This window comes from Macadamia integrifolia, chromosome 8 (assembly GCF_013358625.1).
Source record: "Macadamia integrifolia cultivar HAES 741 chromosome 8, SCU_Mint_v3, whole genome shotgun sequence".
NCBI lineage: Eukaryota > Viridiplantae > Streptophyta > Magnoliopsida > Proteales > Proteaceae > Macadamia > Macadamia integrifolia.
In genome coordinates this window covers 10,578,480-10,602,118 of record NC_056564.1, presented here as the reverse complement: position 1 = coordinate 10,602,118, position 23,639 = coordinate 10,578,480, and the positions used below count along the sequence as shown (strand labels likewise).

Below are 23,639 nucleotides of genomic sequence, written 5' to 3'. Positions count from 1 at the left end.
CTAATTTGGAGCTCTTTAGTGTTGATAGGTATATCCTGTTCTTAAAGAGCTACTGAGCTACAAGAAGTCAAGCTAGAGGACTTGGGCTCTTTACCCTGGCTGTTCTTAATACCGACTCAAGGTGTCAAATAATTTGAAGCTCTGCTTTTTGACCTTCTCTGCTCTTTGAATATGAAACATTTCTAGCCATCCTGTCTAGTACAGCAGAATTAAAGCAATGAATCGATCTCAGTAATTCGAAGACAACCTAGAAGAGACGATGAGGAAGGGAATTTCCATTTACGGCCTACTGGAGGAAACCCAACTCGGATCCTCTGCTCGTGGCCATGGTGTGTTTATGCTGGTGTTCATATTGCCTTGGCATGACACATTGACTCCGTTGCAGCCATGGGACGATAACTGAGAGGTCCATTGTGTCCGGATCCTCTCCAACCAGCCCAGGCTGCCTACATGACGATCAAGTAAACAATTGAATTTAGGCTGTGTTTTGGTTCGTCTTCAATTCTACATCCTCTAATTCTTGTCCAAGTACCTCTAAATGCATGACGTGTACAATAATCAATACAAAGGCTGTGGATATGTAGGGTTATACAAACTCATTTCAACCCCTCAAATCCCTCTACCCGGATCGAACCCGAACGGGGAAACTACATTTAGTCATCCAGAAAAATTGCCTAGTGTGCAATAGCGCTGCGGTTTATCGAGTAAAAGCCCCCAATTCGTAAAACAGGGTTTAAGCTATATCGCCCTTCACCTTCGGTCTAGCCCTATCTGCAACGCTCCAATGGTGTTTTCTGCTTTCTGGAGGTCAAGAAGACCATTTGTAGCGTCGATGCTCGTTCGGAAACTGATTATGCCCGTCAGTAACTCGTCTATTCCAATACTGGGTGTCGTTTCTATAAACGCGATATTGGATTTCAAGAGTTACCATGACGGTAGACTGGAAGGACCACTGTGGAGGGGCAAGAAACTCTTTTCGTCAGTCTGAGCCTGAAAAGACTCAAAAAGACGATGAAGAGAAGCTGGATAAGTTCATCAACTCGCATGTGTTGAGGCATTTGAAGATGGATATGATCACCGTCCTGAGTGAGCTTGAACGGCAAGAGGAAGTGGATTTGGCCCTCAAGGTGGATTTCTCTACTCTAATTTTCCGTTTGTTTGCTAATTGACTTTCGAATATATTTTTGTTTTAGTTACCCAGAAAAGAAAAATTAATTCGCTCTTTTTTTTTTTTTTTGGGGTGGGGTGGGGTGGGGTGGGTTTCAATTAACTGTGTTTTCTGTTTTCGAGCCACATTCTTCTCCTCCTCTCTTGCCTGCGTCAATCCCCACTACTCCCAAACATAATGCCGGAATTAGCGTGGGGCTTCTCAGTGAACAAATCTGTGATGTTCTGTTTTATTTATTTATTTTAATTTGTTGCTGTTCTGAGGGCTGGGGTTGGCTTCTCACGGCTAGTTTTCAGTTCACGAACTAGTTTGGTTTGGTTTGGTTTGGATTGTAGGTATGTCTCTGTGACGTGGCTTTGGGTTGTAGAATCTTTGTTACTTAGAAGTGTTTGATTTCTATGTTTCTGCTCAACCTCTGAGTTTCTTTTGTTTCTCTGATCGCTAGCATAATGCTGGAAATGCTGGAGATCGATCCTTTCACTCCTTAATCCTGTTAGATTGTCTGATATGATATTCTTGTTCTAAAAATGGTAGAGGTGTAGCATTAATAATTGGACCTTAATCAGTTAATAATTAAATGTTTGGTTATTCAGATATTTTGGATGATTAAAAATCTGTACTGGCACAAGCCTGATGTCTATCTGTATAAGGACTAGGTTATTGCATTAGTAAAACGTAAAAAGACAGATAACATATGGGAAAGCATGCAGAAGGAGGTTTTGTTTCTAAGATTTATGCTGAAGTTATCAGAGGTTTCTTGAGGTATGGTTTGCCTGCAAATGCCTTGAACATTTATGAGGATATGAAGAAGTCTCCTGATCCACCAGAGGAGTTGCCCTTCAGGATTTTGCTAAAGGGCCTATTGCCATATCCCCTGCTGAGAAGCAGAGTCAAACCAGACTTTGAGGATAAGTTTCCTGATCAGCAGGTCTATGAACCTCCTCAGGAGATATTCGGAATACGTTGAGGTATGGAGTTAATGTGTTGATTTGTTTTTCACTCTTTGTTTCCTCGACTTGAACATTTATGCTTTTTGTGTCTTTTCATTCAAGTCTTTTTTTTTTTTTTTTTAATTATTTGTTGGGATTAAGTTGACATGTGCAGTCATAATTCAATGCCTTTTTGTTCTTTCATTTACTTGCTAGTCTAGTATTGCATCAAGTTATGGTTTGTAGAAAGTGATTTTTTATGCTTGGACTTACACATATGGCTGATGTGTGGATTCTTTTAAAAACAAGATTAGGCTCCAAACCAAAATATTTCGACCAAAACCAAAATTTTGGTTGAATTTGGATATAAGTTTTGGTGAAGGTTTTCGAGGTCCAAATGGCTAAATTAGGTCCCAAAACTTATAGGAAACTCTATTAGGCACTCTAAACATAGTGAAACCCTTGGATTTTAAAAATCACACCCAAAATGGTAGTTTGACTTTGGACCCTAGTTTGGTAGTATACATTGTTATGGCCTATTCCACATAACGTTTAGTATTAGAATGCATGTAATATGCATTAGGAATGAATAGACATGAAATTATGAACCATTTTTAAATCATACATCATATATGGTTCATTACAAAGAGTCAAATATATCAGAGTCAATAATACAAGCAAGTCCTCTATGCCATCCAAGAGTCCTAGTACCACATCATGTATGGTTTGGGGTTTGAGAATGAGAAGATGGTGTCCACAACTGATGACCCAATGTGTGACTTTGATCCTCATACTTAAAGGACAATGAAGATGAAGATCGAAATTTCCCATAGCTTTGAATCTTGCACAAATCTTCCAACAACACAATAAAAGTTGCATTGCTCTATTTCCAAGTACTTGTTCCAACCTTTTATGGCAGTGATTTGGCAAAGAAATCACAAAAAATGAGGTTTCTCCCTCTTCTTTGTCGAAACTTGACGAAATGAAATTTTCACTCATTTTGTTTGAAGTATGCTGAAAATATCATACACGCCGAAATTTCAACCAAAACTTGGACTTTTCAATGTGTCGCATACCATTTCGTTTCGACCTCTATTAAAACTGAAATTTTTTATGAAATTTCAGAAATCTCAAACTATGTTTAAAAGTACCACGCACGTGATCTACATATCTATTAGGTAATCCAGCTGCTCAATGTTCCGCTAATTTTTCTGTGGCATGTGCTGCTGTTTACAATTCAATGTCTTTCCTACTCGAGTGGTATTGCATCTAACTAGTTTGTATGAAGTCATTTTATGCTTAAATTTATTGAATCTCTTTCTTATGTCGATTTTTTAAATGTATGTTTTTCATTTGAATTTTTTAAAACGTGTGGTGTTCGTTTGCTATAAACATTTCATGGGTTGCAGAAGCTCGATGGTCCACTGATTTGTTTTGAAATTCTCAGATTCCACTGATTAGTAACTAATTGATTATGACAATGGGTGTGCTTCCATGGGAATGCATACCCATCAATAATAAGTGTCTGTACCTCTATCTTAATTCTCTGGAACTGACTATTAACATGGCATTGGCACATGTTGCTGATGATGGTCATCACTTGTTCCACAATGATAATGTACCTACTTGAAGCGGTCCCCCCGGCTGGCGTTAAGATATTGGATGCAATTATAAATGTGAAGGAGAAGTGGATTTTTGTGGAGATCAAAAAAGAGCCTACAAAGAGGTAGAGAGGAAAGCATTTTATTTACATCGTTGTTTGCAACGAAAAAATGCCTTTTAAAGCGCTTGAGCATCAAATTAAGCTTTGGTTGGGAAACTGTTGCGCAAGTGAGTGAGTAGTGGGTTGGATTCACTTATTGGGAGGAATGCAGTTTTGGTATGCTCAACCAGCAATGTAGTATTAATTAGTTATATCATGACACCCACTCTGAAGGTTTAATGTAGACACTCGACTTATCTTTAACCATTTATGTGTGTGTGTGTTTTATTTTTAACAGTGATTTCAGTCCGGGTCAATAATGCAACTAAAATGTGGGATTTCTGCTCCCTGTTTGGGGATGATGCTTCTTTTCTCTCTTTGTCCTCACTTCTGTAGTTTATGAAACCAGATTGTCTGGAATTTAGGTAAAAATACATATGACCAGTCTTCACCTAAATGGGGACACTGATAATTAGTTCTCCTACTAATTTGACCAGGATGTTTTGTGTACTACTGAGACCAGCATCAGCTTGTGTGGAAAAGTAAGTCTTTTATGAGACCAGATTGGTGTTGCTTTTCTAGTGCATTATGATGTTTGTCTCCACGTAATTGCAAAAACTTCTGGATAGGTATCCTACATCTGAACTGAATTCTTTCTGGTTAAAGAATCTCTTTCTAGTTGCTCTGGAACAATTAGGAGATTCTCTAAAAGAAATACAGGGTTCTGGCCGGCAACATGTAATGGGTAGTGGTCCCGCTTATGGGGTCAAATCAATACATTCTAAGAAGAAATATTTGAATATCAATATCATCGATCTCATGAGTATCATACTAAATCCCATCAATCGAATGTACAATGAAAAGTTTTGGTTGCTTTTCAGATGTATTTTCTGTTACAAAGAACACATGTTATGTTTATTTTGTTTCCCTGCATTTATTATTGTGGTACTGGAACATCTGACTTTAGTTGCGTCTGATATATTTTCATTTGTCTTCAGATCAAACCATTGTTGTGGCAACATCCAATCAGTACATCCACACGTATTAGCCACGGCTTGGTCAATTCGCATGTTTGGTTGGTACCGTCGTCTCTGACCAAGAGAACAGACTTAATAGGCCATTTGATACAGAAAATAGAGCTGCTAATGCCACATGATTTTAAAAAGTTCTTCCATCTAGTATATATATCATTTCTGGCTTGGCTTTGGAGTTACAGTTCTGGCCTTCAACAGTTGCAGCTAGCAGGAGTAAACAAGTTCAATCATTTTTTCAAAACAGTGGGATGTGTCCAAGCATTGCGGTGGATGAATTGTGATCATTTTTTTTTTTTTTTGGGGTTGGGGGGGTTTTTGGTTTGGGGTAGGAAGCCAAAAAACTATACACAGACAGACGGATACAATGTTTATGCATTTTATCCATGCATTTAGCATGGCATGATCTTCTGTTACTGAATAGTGATGAATTTAAAAAATTTTCAATTTTTAAATGTTTGTATGTAAATTATTTACTTAGAGTTTATGTTCTTGTTTTTATGTACTTTGTGCGTTTGCTGCCACTGCAAATCTGGTGGGTGGAGATATTTCAAATCTTGATCTTGACAGAGAATTTTCTTCCATAACAACCAAAAAGATGCATAGCTGATGACAGTTGAGTGTACTAGGTTTCCATGGAGTTCTTGTAATGTCAATCTAAAAGCTAAGTTCTCTACCTGCTGGCAACAGGCTCACAGAGTAGCATATCAGCATACAGGGCATCAATGGAGGCCTTGGAGATGTTGGACAGACTACCAATGAAGTTCACACCTTTTCATTTCTATTCTACATCTATCTCAATATCTGTCCAGCTTTTCTGCTTGAATTGAATGTGTCTCGAATTCTTTTTGCACCTCTTTCTTATAACACTCAAGAAGGAAAATGAGTTCTTATTGAAAGCTTGAACTTGGGCAACTTTATATGTTATAAGCAAGAACCCCTGTTTGAGGCTTTCTGTTTACTTTGATTAGAATCATGGTTGCTATCATTCAACTAACTGGTAGACCTACTTAAGGTGCGGACAGCAGACAGATCATTGATTACCTTTGGTTTATGCGAGGGGGGCATCTTTCAGCAAATCAATAATCATGGTTGCAGGTTCCCAAGGATCGGCCTTTCTTCCTCATCACAGAGATGGCAATGGAATAGGTTATATGGGTAATGCATTCCCTCAGGTTGGGCACATGCTGGGTCAGTTAACAGTAAATAAGTGGCTGTGTTATTCTCTCCTTCCTCAGTATTAGCTTCTACCATGGCCTGGTTTGGACTCTCAGTTTTCAAGTGTTTCGAAGATTCATCAGACCAACATGACCGTGGCTAGATCGTATTAAGCTTTCTGTTTTAATAGTTAACAGTTTTCTAAGAATATTCTTGGTCTGACCATCAGGTTGGGTATCTGGATTATCTAGACTACCATAGGGGGACTTGATGCTTGGTCTCTCTGCGAAAAAATGTCAATTTAAATGCTTCATTGTACATGGTCTGAGGCAAGGGATGCTGTAGTTTCCACTTTCAACCACCAAATAACTGGGCTCTTATAACCTGGTAAAAAGATTTAAAAAAAAAAAAGAAAAAGAAAAAGAGGCTTACTATTGGCTAAGGATAATGGACCAGGCCTGACTCAGATGAAGAAACTATGGAACATCAGAAAAGTTAATTTATAGTTTTATTATTTCTGTAGGCTGTCTCACTGTGTTCTTTTTTAGTTTTTCTTTTGTTTTCTTTTTTATGAATTGTCTGTGTGTTCCAGTCTTCAACTACATTTTTGTTTCCTCTCTAAACAATTCCTGTTATGATCACTATGCTTAACAGATAATGACTTTATGAACATCATGTCTCATATTTCCAGAGCACTGCACGTTCACTTCTGTACTTAGATTCCCATTATGCATTAATGCACTTAGATTCCATCTAACCTCCCCAAAATAATCCATTCTAGAACACATAAAAAGGTATATGATTTATATTTCATGTACCTGCAAACAGAATCACAATACTTTATTTTTTCTTTTTCATTGGTAGAAAGAGGCATGAATAAAGAAAACAGGAAAACAAAGAACCACACTGTTGAAACAGAGTACCCATTAACCAAGGAGTATAAGAATCCATCCACACAAAAATTTGGCTTAACCAAGAAAAATCTAGGAAAAAATTCCTCTTGAAAACTTGCAGGTGAGGGGGGTAGGTTGCCTTAGGGAATTATACCTAGAAACTGATGAAGCCATTTTGTCGAAGAATTAACCTCATCTATCTTGATGGTGACTACCCACAGAAGGAAACTTCATTAGTTCCTTAATTGCTGTCCAAAAATTTTATTTTGATGCAGTGATGTTAGTTTTACATTCTAAATTAAAGCCTTCTGATTATCTAATAAGTTTGTGCACATTTATGAAACTAAGTATACAGTTAAATGACTTATACTCCCATGTTTACACTTTAATGTACAAATAGAATTCTAGGGTTCATCAGGACAAAGTGTATCATGGCCTTCTCATGAATTTGGAAATGTTTTGTCTTCCATTTCACAGACAAGCGCTACCTGCCTTTCTGGCTTTTCTCATGGACCTACGCTTTGATTATTCATTATTTCATCTCGGTTTGTACTAGCACATTGACCCAGATCAATTGATGTCTCAAGACTCAGTGAGTCAACTCTGCAACCAGCTGGATCTCTCATTTGATTTGGTGTCAAATGACTGGGTGTTGCTGTTGATAATAAAATTTGACTTTTATCCAAAAAAAAAAAAAAAAGATATTACAATTTGAGTTGGTAGAGTCACATGGCAACTGGGTAATTTTCTGTATTTTGTGTAGTATATATTTATAGATATTTACTTATTTATTGCATTTATTCTAAGTTGACTGGGATCATTGCTCCTCTCAAATGGGTTGTATCTCAAGTGAGTTGATGTTTTAATGAAATCCATTCGTGGTGTTTTTGTCTCCAGCTAGAAGGGGTTTCACTCTAAAATAAGCTTAGCAAGATTTGTGGACGTTTCTGTTTCTTTTTCTAATCTCAATGGAAATTCAATGGGCACCACAAACCCCCCCCCCCCCCCCATCCAAACCCAACAGAATCTCCATGTTTGATATCAGTTTCCTCTGAGCTCCTCTGTGCTTGACTTTTATCACTCTCTCTAGTCCTTTCCCAGCTAATTACTTGTTAAAATAAGAACTCTGTCAGCTTGTGTTTGCTACAAATTTCCTAGAAGAGTATTTTTCTTTTCATCTAATTGTTATTTGGGATTTGAATTATCATCCCCACCTAAATGGAGATATTAATTAGATGATGTGAAAGTAACAGAGAAACATGTGAGAGATCTTGTTCCCCATCTAGAGAGCTCAGTTGTATTGACAATAAAACAAATGAATCCACGTGCAATCACCTTCAGATTTCCTAATTAACCGACAATCCCAACTTAAACAAATCATTACAGAGGTTCCTTCATGAGAATCAAACAGTAAGGAAATTTCCATTAAAGCCAGCACACGTTCATAGCTAGGTCCCCATCTGACATCTGGGTGTGTTTTGTGTGTATATATATAGGGAGAGCAAAGTTAATGAACAGAGCACTTCTCTGTGAACTCCCAGAAGAAGAGAAACTATCCTGCTATCAATCACCATTCACCACAAAATGGGCAGATTTCTTCTATTAGCTTGCTTCATCTTAGCCAATAATGCTCTCCTTTTATCTCCAGCCATGGCCAATGCTCCAGCATCAAGCCCATCTAACAATAGAAAGATGGGCATGCCCACATGGAGTGTGAGCCCGCCTGCAAGTATTGATGAGGGGGCGAAAGCACCGGTGGTTGAGGAGGAAGAAGCCGCCGAGAAGGATTCATCTTCAACTCATTCAAGGGGAGAAGACCATGTTTCTGTGAACCAGCCGGGTTTGGGTGAGCCAGAGAATCAAGAACCGGAGCTTGCAGAAGGGCCGGGCCGGACAAACAAGAGGCTAAGGAAGCATACTGATAAGTCTATCGCCTTTGGTGGAGTGATACTAGGCGGGCTGGCTGCAACCTTTGTGGTATCGATTATCCGTTATATCAGGGCCACAAAGAGAAGAGATGAACATAGGATAACCCCAACGCCGTCGACGCCGTCGATGCCGACGACGCCCAGAAAGATGCCGGCGTAATTTGTGTCGAGTGTCACTGTGATCGGCTTGTTTATACTAAATACAGAGAAAAACCTTGTGATGATGTAAACTGTATGTAAAAGGTAAATGAGTAAATAATGAGTTAAGTAGAATTTTATCCAATTAGAAGGATGATTTGCAAATCACAGATTTTGCCAAAATAATTAGATTATTATTATGAAACATTAGATAGTTCAATCAAGAAATCCGATGCGAGGCATTGAAAAGAATGTAGAACACCCGTTTTTGTTCAAAGCATGTACCATGAATTGAGTTACAAACTGGTGTATTTGTTGAAAAATGTTTTTAAAGTGATGATTCCGGATTCCCCAATCCAACTGAACATGCATCATTCCGAGAGTGTGTTGACTACGTAGACATTAATAAACAACATCATAGCCAAGCCACATTACCCAATAAGACTTTGGACATATGTGGTGTATGAATTTAGAATTGGTGTTGGATAATATTCAATGATGTATCTTATAACTTATAATGAGACATCAGATATATGCATTCATGTTCGATATTATAGTTGTTTCGAACATTAGATGCAGATATTCATGTAATAATTCATTAATTTATATGAATATATTACTCTTTTTTTTTTTTATCCTATTTATTTGAAATTTATACGTTTAAAACCTATACTATTCGTTTCTCTTTTTTTTTACCATTCCTATTTTTGCTAACTATGGTCCCAACCCCTACTCATGCTGGGTGTCTGGACTACCTAGTGTCCTAAGTTCTAACCCTTTTCTTTCTGGATCTGGTTTGGTCAATTTATATTTCACCAACACATTATCTATCATTTTCGTAACAGCTTGTCACAGAAAATGCCACCGAAGCAAAATCTTTAAACAACAGTAAGATCTGGAGTTTGTATTGATGATGACTCTTTGATTACGACCCAAATATTTAATTAATTAATTAATTTATAATATCCTAAATTAAATAATAAATAGTTCCCAGTTATCACCTCAAGTTTGCTCCACATAAAAATGCCCATACATATTTAATTAATCTAGACTCGAAAGTCGAAACCAAAGGAGCTGGTGTTGCATCGTCCTGTGTAGCCCATCTTCTCATTTCCCAATTAGATATATTTTTAAGAAGAATATAAGTAGTAAAAAAGATTTGTATATAGTTATAATTTCAAACTCAAACACTTCCACTCCGATCTAGTGATCTCTCCCACTTTCAAAGAAGGTGAAAATTTAATATTGATTCACCAATTTCCAAAAAAAAATCCAGTAAAGGAGAAACTTCTAAGGACCTCCCACACAAGCTCCTAATGGGAACTTCTACTCAAATCCTTGCTAAAACATCCTCTATATAAGCAGTAGATAGAGTGACCTGGGAGTGGACTGACTCCCTAAGCTCTTCAAGTTTCTGTAGAGAAAGTCATTAAATTAAGTAAAACCATAGAATGGTTAAGTGCAGGTTCCTTCTTGTCTGCTTGCTTTTGGTGCTAGGAGATACGCTTATGGTGGTGATGGTAAGAGCTAATGCTGCTTATGAGAAGAACCAACATGGTTCCTCTGACCCACCACTGCCTCACTTTCTGAGTTCAAACTCTGGAGCAGCCGAGTCCCCCGCCCCAAAGGGAAGTAGAAGGCTGGTAAGGCAGCATCACAGGTCCAGTAACGCGAGCGTGGTCGGCGGTGGAGTCATCCTTGCGGGTCTTCTGGCTACCGTTTTCTTTTCAGTTATATGTTACATTAGAGTCACAAGAAGAATCCATGGAGAAACAAAGGCTTATGCTTGATCCTTTGAAGCCTCTTGTATTTATTCTATGAATTATGTTTATTTGTTTTAAATTTTTCCTTGGAATTTTGAAATGTAAAGAGCATAGGTTTTTCACTTCTGTGATTGTTTTGTAAAGCCCAAATGCTAAACATCGCTGAAGTACAGAGAATCATCGAGAGTGATATAGGATAGAGTGATGAACGTTCCAATTTGGAAGAAAACTCTCTGAAAAAACAAAACCCCAAATCTCCTACCAAGAGGCAGAATGGACAAACATGGGAGGATTTCTCATATGCCCTACATGTGATTAATATTAGTCATGAAATTTGATATAATACACACCATTCTTTAGATACTATGGGTTATATTCGATACATCACTCTTCCACATGGCAAACTAGATACCAAAGTAGGATTTGATAAAATTTAAAGCATGATAATTCCTAAACCATAATTGCGTTATTGTCAATACATTATGAATCGTTTCAATATAAGAAGGGAAACGATATCGATTTTTTTTTTCTTTCCAATGGAGTTTGATGCCTTCCTTGTATGAATGATAAACTTCTTCTTTTTCAGTGGAGATTGGTTTCTTTCCTTGATATTTTCTCAATGCACTTTTAATAGGTGAGATTAGTACATACTATACTATAAGTCATTTCTGAACAATAAGGCTACATTTGGTAACGTTTATGTTCTAGAAACAATGTTTCTTTTTTAGAAACGACGTTTCGTGTAAAAAACAGAAATTTCATTTTGTGTCAAAATGTGTTTTTTTTTTTTTTTTGAGAAACGAAACTATCTTTGTCGTTTCATCAGTTCTCATTTCTACATTTTTTTTTTTCACACTTTTGTGAAGAAAAAAAAAAATCAAAATACATCATAAATGCACCAAGCGCTTTATTCCATTTTTTTCCCCCATAGAACGAAAAAACTCCAAAAAAAATTTTTGAAACATTACCAAACGCAGCCTAAGCTTTTGGGTTAGAAGGATCGAGCTCCTCTGCTGCGTCATTTACTGGCGGAGGTTGGTTACGATTTTGACATGTGGTGTTGGCCATGTGTATGGTAGATAATACAAGACCGAAGAAAACGGTCTAAATTTTGGTTTGAAAAATCGATCGGGCCGGATCGACCAAAACAGTAAAAAAACCTAAATCTACTCTTCTTCTTATTCTCCCTCTTTCCCTCTTCTGGTTGCACAAAAGAAAGCACCCTCTCCCTCTGCTGCGTCCTCTCTTCTGCTCAGAGGCTGCCTACGATTATGGTCGTTCCTCTGCTACGTCCTTTCTTACTTTCTTCTTCTTCTTCTTCTTCTCCTCCTCCTTCCTTACCCTCTTCTGTTCGAGCGAAGGAAAACTAGATGGATAAAGATGCCATCTTGCGTATTCAAAGGCTTGACTGCACATGTAACAAATAATAGAAGCAAATCCTGCTCTATAAAGTGGTGTATTTGTTTAAAAATAAAATAAAATGATGGAGTATGATGTGGTTTATGCAAGATCATTATAACCCAATTCACCAGCATTATTTCTTGTTTTTTCTTTTTTTAATTCAAGTTGATATAAGGGCAGCTTGATATTATTTTATTCATGATCAAAAGGTTCAATTTGTCTGGGAACAATAGACAATCCTCAACTATGCCTGTTGGAGATGACTATTGGCAGAGATTGGAATTCATAGAGAAACTATTGAGCTACTTGAACTTCGTTGCAGTATTGGGTTCATGTTCTTTTCATCAAGACTAAAAGAGAACCTTGAAGTTGTATAAGTACCTAAGTCAGTCTTTGAATCAGTTTTCGCATGGAATGACCCACATTGAAATGCTAAACTCTCATCAGTAATTCTGGATCTGAATGAATAAATACTAAATACAAAAATATCAAGTGTTTGAATTATTTCATTACATGATAATGATTTTCATAAATCAACGTTTGGTAACGTTTATGTTCTAAAAACAATGTTTTTTTTTTAGAAAACGACGTTTTGTATCAAAAATAGAAATTTCAGCTTGTATCAACTTTTTTTTTTTTTTTGAGAAACGAAACTACCTTTTGTTGTTCCATCAGTTCTCATTTCTAGCATTTTCAAATGAACTTATCATATGGCATCACATTAGATTTTAGAATGATCTAGTATGGAAGATGATGACATATTTTAACTCCGAGCCTTCCAAGTCAAGTATGAGAAATTAAATTAAAATCGGCTACATTCTGGTGAATGAAATACAAGATTTTTTATCAAACCATCATTAAGAGAAATAAAAAGGGATCAAATCACATTATTATTAGACCATCAAGAAGATTCTTTGATCACAGTTAAACAGAAGTTTTTTTTTTCCTTCCAAAAAGATAAATAATAAAAAATAAAATAAACTATGCTAATGTGTGTTTTAATACCGTTATTTTAAAATAAAGCATACAATAAAATAAGAATTTCATGTCAAGTTTTTTTTTTGGGTAGGTGGGTGGATAAACTGTCAAGTTGTTATTTAGATGGCGAATAAATTGCATGCATTTGTGTTTTTTTTTGGGTAGAAGCATGCATATGTTATGAGTAAGGAAAACAAATCTGTCAGAGAGTTGTCATGATATTTGCTTATAACTATCAAGTAATTTAAAATGTTCATCATTTATGGTAAGTAAAATGTTCATCATTCACTACATCGATTTTTTTTTTTTTTTTTTTTTTTTGTGAAATGAAACTAGAATGACGAAACTACTTTTATCGTTCCATCAGTTCTCATTTCTAGCATTTTTTTTCCCACTTTTGTTAAGAAAAAAAAAAATCAAAATACATCCTAAATGCACCAAGCGCTTTATTCCATTTTTTTCTCATAGAATAAAAAAATTTCAAAAACATTTTTTTGAAACATTACCAATCGCAGCCTAAGCTTTTGGGTTAGAAACCCAACGTAGCATCGTTAGGTCTTCGGCCTTGAACAGAACTTAGTTGATGATGTGGACATTCCCACAAGTTACACCTTAACATCCTTATTGAAACACATACGAAGGCATAAGAAAAATAAAGATTACGTGGAAATTAAGTCATATTTCTTTTGATGACGTGGATATTCCAGCAAGTTCCACCTTAACTTCCAAGCAACCGCCAAAGTTCTTTCTCGCGAACCTTTGTTCTTCTCATCACCCTGCCTTTATATTCGTCAATTGACTTGTACTGCTTGTACCTTAACACCTTCTTCCAGGGAGAGAACCTAATCAAGAAATAATGGCCACTGCGAACTCCGTCTTGGCTTTGCTTAGGGCTTACCGGCCTTCTTTTAGAAACCCTCACGACAAAGTAGCATTCGCTGTTCATGCTTCCCTTCTCGCCTCTGGTTATGTCCTTACTGCCACTGGACCCCCAGCTTTCTCCGACACTGCTTTGTCCTCTGCGTCTACGGGTAAGCTATCCATTCTTCTTTTCTTTGTTGTTTCAGCAATTTTTTTTTCTATGGTATGGTTAATGATCTGATTTCTTGGATTGGGTAGATGAAGTTGGGATAGATGGATGGAATGCAATGGATGACGATTATGGTTTCCTATACCGGAAAGAGGATAAAGGTGTCAAGAAATCGCTCCTAGTGAAATGTTTGGTGATGGGGGATAAATTAATTGTGGATGCACTCGTGGTGGGAGGTGGAGAGGAGAAACCTGTCAATCTCCAAATCGAGTAATGTTAAATCCTTTCCTCCTTGAGCTGGACGTTGAATTTACGCTATCTTCCTATAAACTAGGGCATAGATTTCTTTTCTTTTTAAATTTAATTTTTTTTTTTTTCCCTACAACTCTTACGGGTCTGGCGGGTTTATGCAGTGTGGACAAGTATGATGGGGCAAGCGAGAGCACCAACTATTCTGACATGTATAAGAATTTTGGGGAGCTTGTGAATAGGTTGAATTCTGGTATTTTGGGTAAATTGAATGAATCCTCCACGTCTTGCAGTTCATCAAGGTAACCTATTTGAAATTCAAGTTTTCCCTTTTCTCTGATGCTATTACCCTTATTTTTTTTTCTCCTTCGCTGAATACTGTTGCTTGAATTTTGATTTTTTCTTTTTTTTTCGTGTGTTGTGAGAGGACAATGATATTTGATGATAACATAGAAGTTGGGGAATTATGTGGTTAATCCGTGGTAGCCTTTTGTCCGGCGCTGAAGTATTCTGGGAAAAGTTCCCCAAACAATGAGATAGCAATGATCCTTTATCTCACATGCCCTGGGATGCGATGCATAGTTTTCAGCCACTCTCTTCTTTTCCCAAAAGCAAAGCACCTCAACAGAAGCAATGCGCTTCATGCCTTTATATTGTCTGTTATTGAGTGAACAATTGGCTCTAGGCTTACTTATAGATTTACGGCAACCCTTAACTATAACAAGTACATATGTGACCCTGAGTATACAATAAAAACAACTGAAATAGTTACAAAGATCTTCAAGAGATTCCAGTTGTCATAATCTGCATGGCATATAGGCTGAAATTTTTGGTATACCAAGATTGCTATGCTTTTGCCACTAAAAGCATTTGCTTCCAAGTCAAAGCCACACACACACATAATATGTAACACCTTAAAGTGTTTTTGTACATTGTCTGTAGAAGAAAAAAATCTTTAAAACACTTCTCTTCTTGTTTGGAAGTTGAGGTGTTGACCTGTTGCTTTTATTACCATTTGTTTGGTGGTGACTTCGTGAAAGTTCTGTTTATATTAAACCCTAGGCAGTTACTTGATGATTTAATGAGATAGTAATATTTTCTTTTGGTTGGATTTAGTTAGCTGCATCCTAAAAGAAAAGTTTAAGGTAAATGGATGTTTCAGATAAAATGCTTGTTAGTTTGCATGAAGAATTGTGGTGATAATGATGATGATGATGATGCAACAACCCATCATTCATCATTTCCGAGGTTTATGACCTTTTCATTTATTTATTTATTTATTATAAGTGACACATTATTAATAATCAAACAAAAAGGATAGAACAAGCCTCCAAAGGAGGAACTGCCAAAGCTAGTATACAATAGCAACAACTAAGAAGACCATTTAAAATGAAAATGCTAGTAAAATGGCTATCCCCATATCATATCAATCCCTAGGGTTTTTTCCCCAAAAAATGGCTTGCCTGCATCACACATACTCGGCTGTACAACTCCTTTTTTGGCCAGATCATTGGCCATCTCGTTAGCAATCTTTGGCTTCCATTCAAATGTACTTTCCAGTCTAGCAGCCAGATGCCTAATGTACCAAGTGAGAGCAAACCTCCAAGGCTTATAAATGAAATTGTGATATGGTTAGACATCCAAGTGATCACATTTTTACAGTTTCCGACTCTACATTCACAATTACCCTGCCATGGCCTTTCTGGACAACAAAATCTCCTGGTCATGTTCAAACTTCCTGCTTGAGTGTTTATCCTATGATGGTTAAATAAGTATAGAACAGGGAGGCTGTTCCACCTCATTTATTATATGGAATCTGTAGAAGATTTTTTTTTTTTTTTTTTGGGGTGGGGGGGTGGTGGGTGAGGGTGAGTGTGTTATTTAGCTGTCAGTGTCTTGGTTAGGGATTGTCTTAGTTTCCAAACAAAAATTTAAGAATGTCACAAGCATAGGAGCTCGCTTAATTCAATGTTTGCATCACATATTTGTGGGGATACTTTTGGGAGGTCAAAACTTGTCCAATTAGCATGATTTAGGAGCTGTTTGAAAGCTTATCAGTTAGCTTCCAATGAGACCATGACCTTGTAATTCTGAGTTGTTTTGGGAAAGAATGTGGCCAATCTGCTGAAAGTGTGTCAGGCCGTGATGGGATTTCTATTTTGAAAGTTTTGATGGGGTTTCTATTTTGAAAATTAAAATTCAATAATGAGTTTTAGTTTCATATTTATTTCTTTATTTTATTTGTTTGGAAAAAATACTCATGTAATGTAGGCTGTAATCCACCAGTAGCGTTGCTAAATCCACAACATTTGCACTTGAATCCACAGACAACTGATCCAAAGCTTAATCTTCAATGCTAAAGTTTTGGGTAGGTCATTAGCCCTCGCATGTATTAAAAATAAAAAACTCCAAGCAGAAAAGACAAAGTAAAAACAAATTGGGAAACCTACCTTGCGCATGCTTAGGTTTTGAGCTTCCTGAACTGACTAGGAAACTGGATTATATCAGGTCTGGGCTTATGGAGACCTAGTTCAACCTGTCTAAACAACTTAACAATAATAAAATAAAGAAAATAAAACACCTAAACAGACCCCCGACTTGGATAATTCTAGTGAACTAGATCTGGACCACATGCCTGGTTTGGTCAAAAACACTGAACCAAATTGACCCACCCCAAAACTGCAGGTTCTTTTCTTTCTTTCTTTCTGCCAGTTGCGGGATACTGCATCAACTCTCCCAGGCTCTAAAAAACTAGACCATGTGTTTTGCAGTGACAAGATAACGGCATGTGAGTAACAACCTTTAGCAGTCCAAAACAAAACTTTGGTGATGTAGGCACATTAGGAATAACATCCTCATCCCTAGGTGCTCTTTCTTCAAAGTAGCGAGGTGGAATTATGATCTTAAGGGCGTCCACATCAAGGATAGCATCTATAGGGGTCACAATCTCCTATGGAGCTTCCTTGACATCTTCCTCAACTGTAAACTCCTCTTCTTTGAATTCTTTGTAGTTGTCCTCCTCTTTGGTTTAAGCCAATGGAATTTGAGTTAACACCTGCACTCCACATGATTCCCCTTCATCCTTTGGGAACTCTTCTCCTTTGATTGGAGGCTAAGGCTCATATTCTTCATATGTGTCACCGTAGGAACCACTGCATAGATCTTCTTTTTTGTCAGGACAATCCCTTGGTAGTGTGCCACCTAATGACAGTAGTAGCACTCAATGTTGTTGCTGCTGACCGTATTTGCCTTCTCTTTGTCCTTATACATGTTTTGAGGTCCTTTTTTCTTGATGGTACCAGCTGTAGGTACCTAGCCGTACTCAGCTTAAAAATCAAACCTCCTAGAGGGGAACTTTAAATTCTCCTCTCCCATAGAGAATAAGAAGGTAGTTGTAGAAATTTGAGTTAGAAGAGAGCAAGGATCAAGGTAAGAGAGAAGAGGAGAGGAGTGGTAGGAGGAAGGGAGAGGAAGATGACAGGAAGAAGATAAAGAGGTGTGTGCAATCGTATGGGGGGGGGGGGGAGAGAGAGAGCTCTTCCCACCTATATTGATTCACTAACATAATAGGAGGAATACATACACCTAGCTAGGGAGTTAAAATGTCAAAAAGGGAAAAACGCAATATAAGACAACAAGGAAATAAACCAGTTCCCAAAGTATCCCTATTACATAAACTCTTAACACTTTGATGATTGGCAAGTCAGGTAGTATAGACAATTTCTATTTTTCTGAATGAGGGTGTCAACATGTTTTGGAATTACTAAACTAGGGTATTTCTAACTCTCAAAGCATCATAGCCTGTGTAAAGGCAAGGAGCCTGGCTAGGCTATGTAGTTGGACTGTAATTTTCTTTGTTGAATTGAAATTGAGTTTTGTTCTACTTTGTTGCTCTTGCGGTTGGTGCAATTGAGTTCTAGTGCCAGCTGTCTCTTGCACTGAACCCTGAAGTAAGTTTTGGTTTGTCTAGTTATCTCTAATTTCCACTTTTTTCTTTCTCTTCATCTTCTCCCTTTAGTATTTCAGCTTACTACTTGTGGAATACCTTTCAGCAGCCATGCAGTAAGAAGTTTTTCCTTCCGATCTTTGGTGCGTTACTCTGAAATTTGGTTGTTTAAACAACGGTTGGATGCCTTAACATTTGTATCCTTGATCCTTTATTGAACCACATCTTAGTTCCCCTTCCATTTTGAGGACTAAAGCACTCATAGGATGTCTGATATAACTAAGGATTCACTATTTTAGACCTTATAATTACCTTTATACCAGGGCTAATCTGTATGTGATGGCCAATTAAATGGTGGTTTTTTATTTGCATCATGTGTGGCACTTTTGGTCCTATGAAGTTTTAAGTATTAATCTTTCCTTTGGCCTTTGTTTTCCATTGACATTCTTCTCTGTTATGTGATTTTTCTATGTAATGGAAATATTGAATACTACTGTAATTTCAGAACTTAATATGAATAGCCAGAATTTATGATGTTAATATTTGGATTTCTGTTTTATATGTTCTGTAATGTTTTTGTCTTCATTAAGGTATTCTCCAGGGCTGGACTTGATATTTTTATGTTGGAACTAATAATCTGATGTGCTTTTGATTGACTGTTAATTTTTTCAGCAGGTCAAAAGCAAGTGGTGGGTCAGAAGATAAACCAGTTGATCAAGGTGTGGGGGTCATTGAGCCTCGAGGTTTTCAACCATATCCTGCTAGGTATTCTTTATTGAAATTCTCTCTTTCTTAGTCTTATATAATGTCATAAACTAGTTATTTGAGCCAAGCTGATTATATTACCAGATAATAAACATTCCACTTTATTTATTGGATCAAAGTAATATACTTATGATAACCAAAACAGACCTTCAACATAAGCAGCAACGAGCCAATTTGAACCTGTACAAAAGACCACACAGTAGAGCTCCAATCCTAGTTAGATTGGCTTGAGCAGTACCAAATACATAGGCTGTCATGTGGTTGTTGATTGTAGTAAATCAAAGGACTAAAAATATAAATCTTTTCTCTACTGCATAAAAAGAAAAAGGTATTTGCTTAATTATTTTAAGTCCTTCCACCTGACCTCCGATTTGGAAGAAGAGCCAAAATAGTCTTTCACTTACCTTGGGAATAATTAAACTTGTGTCAGTTGTTTATTTAGTTCAGGTTATATTTCAATACATCATATCTTCACATAAGCGAGTAACATTATATAGACTATGGTTAAATCATGATTCGGTAAGGAACTATGGGACATGTCAGATTTACTGACTTTAAGCAAACTGCAACCATGAAGAGCCTAATGATAAGTTCAAGTGGAATCAGCAATTTGGAAAATAAAAATGCATTGTAAAATACTGCACATATAAAGAAAGAAGCTAATGCTTAAATTTCCATTATAGACAATCTTTATAAGTTGGTTGCCATCCACTTATTTAATAAAGTCTAGTTCAGGGAGTTTTAGTTTACAAGAAATGTTTTCTCCAAGTTGAAGCTCATTTCTATCGATCACCATTATTTCTCCAACTTCTTTTTGATCTTGTGGAGCTTCTTTGGCCCCGGAACTTCAATTCTACCAAGAGGACACCCACATCTGGCCCGAAACACAAGAACTGCCCTCCCATTTTCAGGTGCAATCTGCTTTAACTTGTTTTGCAATTCTATGTCGCATTCATACAGAAAGTTAATAAAGTCCTGCGCAGGATCATCTTTTCGTACAGAAGAACTTGAATTCTGTGCAGCCTCCTCAGTCTCAAGTAGGATATCAAACTCCTTTGAGTTACGGAGGCCACGGCAATTTGGATTTCGACATTTCTTACGAGTGCATTTAGAAAAGCTCCAAATAACTAAGAAAATGCCTATGCATGCATAGATCATTGGAGATCGATGCACCTTGTTTTTGACTATAGAAAGAACTGCGCGACCAATTCTGGAAACCCCAAGGAAGAAAAGCTTAACAAAGGGAAGTACCAAAAATCCTGTAGCACCCATGACAATAATCAAGAACATCACATCCACTGCAGCAGTTCGAGATTGATCACAAGACAGAATTTTTGAACGGTTCAAAGAATTGGGCTGCTTTCTGTTTTTCTGTTGCTGATGATTCTTCCTTGATATAGTAGATTTGCTGGTCAATTTCGGAGGAGTACCCATTTTTGTAGGATGACCAGAGGACTTGCCGAACAGAATAATGCTTCCGGAACAGACACTTAGATTGGGATTCTCTGATCAAAGCCCACCTACCTTGATCTGGAAAGATTTAACCCACCAATCTAGAAATCAAATCAAAACAAATGCACCATAAAGAAAGTGAAATTGTGATGAGTTCGAACTCACCTGAAGGTCGGAATCCTATTTTGATGAAACTGAGCTGTTTCTGTTGCTTCTTCGAGCAGGTATTTATTCTGTGTACGCCTTATCCAACTAAGTTTGGCAATAAGAACGGTTTAGGGCATCTGTAGAACTCTTTGCTCAAGAAAATGAACTTGCATCTCCTAGAAAGAAATTCCCAGCCAGGGACATGAAGGAGGCAATGTAGTCATGGCTACTTTATATCATAACTTTATCGATTGTCATCTAAAACGGCTGTTTTTAGCTTGAAAATCAGATACTCGCAGAGCTAACAATGGTAACGTAAGAATTAGAATTAATGAACCCATTAAATGAAAGCTATAATTGGAAAAGTTTCTTGGAAATTTAATTTAATCTATAATCTATGATACATTCTAATATTAATGTTTATAAACCTTTTCCCATTGTGAATTGGTGTGGGATCGTTTGTACCAGTGTCAATTTTGTTGTCAGTTGTAATTCACAGGGTATTGAGGCAACCTCAACAACCAGGAGAGAGAGGCCGACAAATGATGAAAGGAAGTAGGAGATGGCACCCAGTTTCGTGATAGATTGATGTTCATATTTATTTTTCTTTTTCTAATCTAGTCTTCCTAAGTTCGATTTATAGGCCTCAGCTATGGGGGGCCGGAGATGGGCCTGGGCTACCTTTGACATTATGTAAGATCATGGAGTGCATAGGAGCTCCCAGATGCATAATTTTGGTTTTGAGGGCCCATATCTTCCCAAATAGCTTATGGTGTGAGCAAAAGATTGATTGTTAAACAGTAATTTATTTATTGGTTATTGAAGTGTAAAACACTCACTAGAAACATGGATAGTTGTGGGGTGGCTCTTGAACCATTGGCAAGACCACATAAACTTCTGTTCAGCAGAGTAGAGGAAACGATGTGGGCCTGCTGCTGCTGAATGCTGAAAGAAAGTGGTCACTGATCCTCTGCTCGAATTCCTTTATTTTTGGTGGTGTAGGTTATAATCATTAGTTCATCACCATGATTATAAGATTTTTTTTTTTTTTTTTTTTTGAAAATTTAAAAAATCTCCAGAGGATTGCAAAGGCTGTTTATGTAACTATAGATATAGATCCTTTGCTCATGTGTGTGTTTGGGAGGGGGGGTGGATTATGTATATTTTCATGAATGGCAGTGTTAGCCAGATTCTCTTTTACTTACCCCAGAAACTGCATTATTTCGTACAAAGTCTCCTATTGTAGAATATTGTTCAACTTCCCTTGTTGGACTGCTTATTTTATTCTGAAGTCATAAAGGTTCCTTTTTTTTTTCCCCCCCATTGTTGTTTGATTCTAAATAGTTGTTTGCTAGCTATTGTACAGAATGCGGATGTAAAGTTCCTCTCAAAATTGTACTGTATGGCTAACCTGAATGTGCGGTTCTGGATTACATAAATGCTTTCCAGTTCTGATGCATTTTTCCAGTATTATATTTATATCCATATCACTATTATGGCATCTTTGATTTACTCCCTGCTGCATTGGGAGGTGGGGTTGGTTGTAAGGTGAGAACAGACAAGGTTTAATGATTGTCTTATTTAATTAAATGAGCAGGAAGATTTCATCTGATTGTGAATAAGACATGACAGTGTCCTGTAATTAAGCAGATTTTACTCTAAATTTTACATAAACATCGAACTCCTACTCTTCTACAAAATGAATGCATAATCTTGTTATTCACAATTCCGTGCCAGTTTTTAAAATTTGGCATGCAAAGAAAGTGAATTGATTGTACTTACCAAAAGAAAATGATGATACAATGAGTCTCAGTTTTATTACATACATCATAAGTTATATTTAAGATATAGAAAATAATGAATGAATACATAAGTTATATTTAAGATATAGAAAATTATGAATAAATTAGTTTACACTGTTTGTGGTGACTAGCGTGAGAACCGTGGGAGGCTAAGGTAGGGAGTTCCCTATTTCAATTGGGTTGCATCAAGGTTATGCTTTAAGCCCTTATCCATTTACACTTATTATGGATGACATAACCAAAAACATCCAAGGGGATGTTCCATGGCAGATGAGACAACAATAGGGATTGACGATAAGTGAAGTTATGGAGATCTACCCTGAAGTCAAGTGGCCTTAAGATTATTAGAAGGAAGACGGAGTATATTAGTATATGGTGTGTAATTTTAGCCACACAAGGACAAATAACGAAGTGGTGAAACTTGAGGAGAGAGATTCCGTAAAGTGATTGTTTTAGATATTTGAGGTCCTTCATAAACAAGGAAGGTGATATAGAAGATGATGTTTCCAACAGAATTAAAGTAGGATGGATAAAGTGGAGACGGGCATCTGGGGTGTTGTCTGATTAACATATTCCTTTAAAGCTTAAAGGAAAATTCTACAGGATTGTGGTAAGATCGGCTATGATGTACGCGCCTACAAGGCGGAATGTTGGGTATTCAAGGAGCATAACAATGATAAGCTGAGTGTAGCAAAGATGAGGATGTTGAGATGGATGTGTGGAAAAACTAGGAGAGATAGGATAAGGAATAGCCAAGTTAGAGATGATCTGCAAGCAGCCCCGATGCAAGACAAGCTTCGAGAATGTCATTTAAGGTGGTATGGACATGTCCAACAAAGACCTAGGGATGCCCCGATGAGGAGTAACCAGATCTAGATAGAAGGAGCAAAAAGAGGTAGGGTAGGGCTAAAATGACCATAGAGGATGTTATAAGAAAAGACATGTAGAGGCTAGGTCTCGACTCTAGTTTGACCTCAAACAGAGTTGTTTGGAGGGCAAAGATCCATGTTTCCAACTAATTGTAGGTAGGATGTTCTTGTGATATTTTCTTTTTTTTTCGTGGATCCATGTACCCGACCCCATCTAGTTGGAAAAAGGCTAAGTTTGTTGTTGTTGTGTATATGTATACATATAATTTTTTTTTTTTCGGTGGGGGGGG

At 37.1% G+C, this 23,639-nt stretch overlaps 1 protein-coding gene and 1 pseudogene across 2 annotated transcripts in view; both read left to right on the top strand.

The window, feature by feature from the left end:
- Positions 1-37: 37 nt before the first annotated feature.
- LOC122086581 lies at positions 38-5,285 on the top strand (annotated as a pseudogene).
- An 8,555-nt stretch (positions 5,286-13,840) lies between these two features.
- Positions 13,841-23,639, top strand: part of LOC122087538 (probable proteasome inhibitor) — a 12,793-nt gene continuing 2,994 nt past the window's right edge. Inside the window, exons 1-4 of one of the 2 annotated variants that reach the window (XM_042656702.1) lie at positions 13,841-14,120; positions 14,209-14,389; positions 14,533-14,670; positions 18,990-19,079. In XM_042656702.1, the coding sequence (XP_042512636.1) occupies positions 13,946-14,120; positions 14,209-14,389; positions 14,533-14,670; positions 18,990-19,079 (584 nt within the window). In that variant the 5' untranslated portion in view covers positions 13,841-13,945. Of the gene's footprint in view, positions 14,121-14,208; positions 14,390-14,532; positions 14,671-18,986; positions 19,080-23,639 lie in introns of both variants that reach the window. The other variant, XM_042656701.1, reaches the window with a different exon arrangement.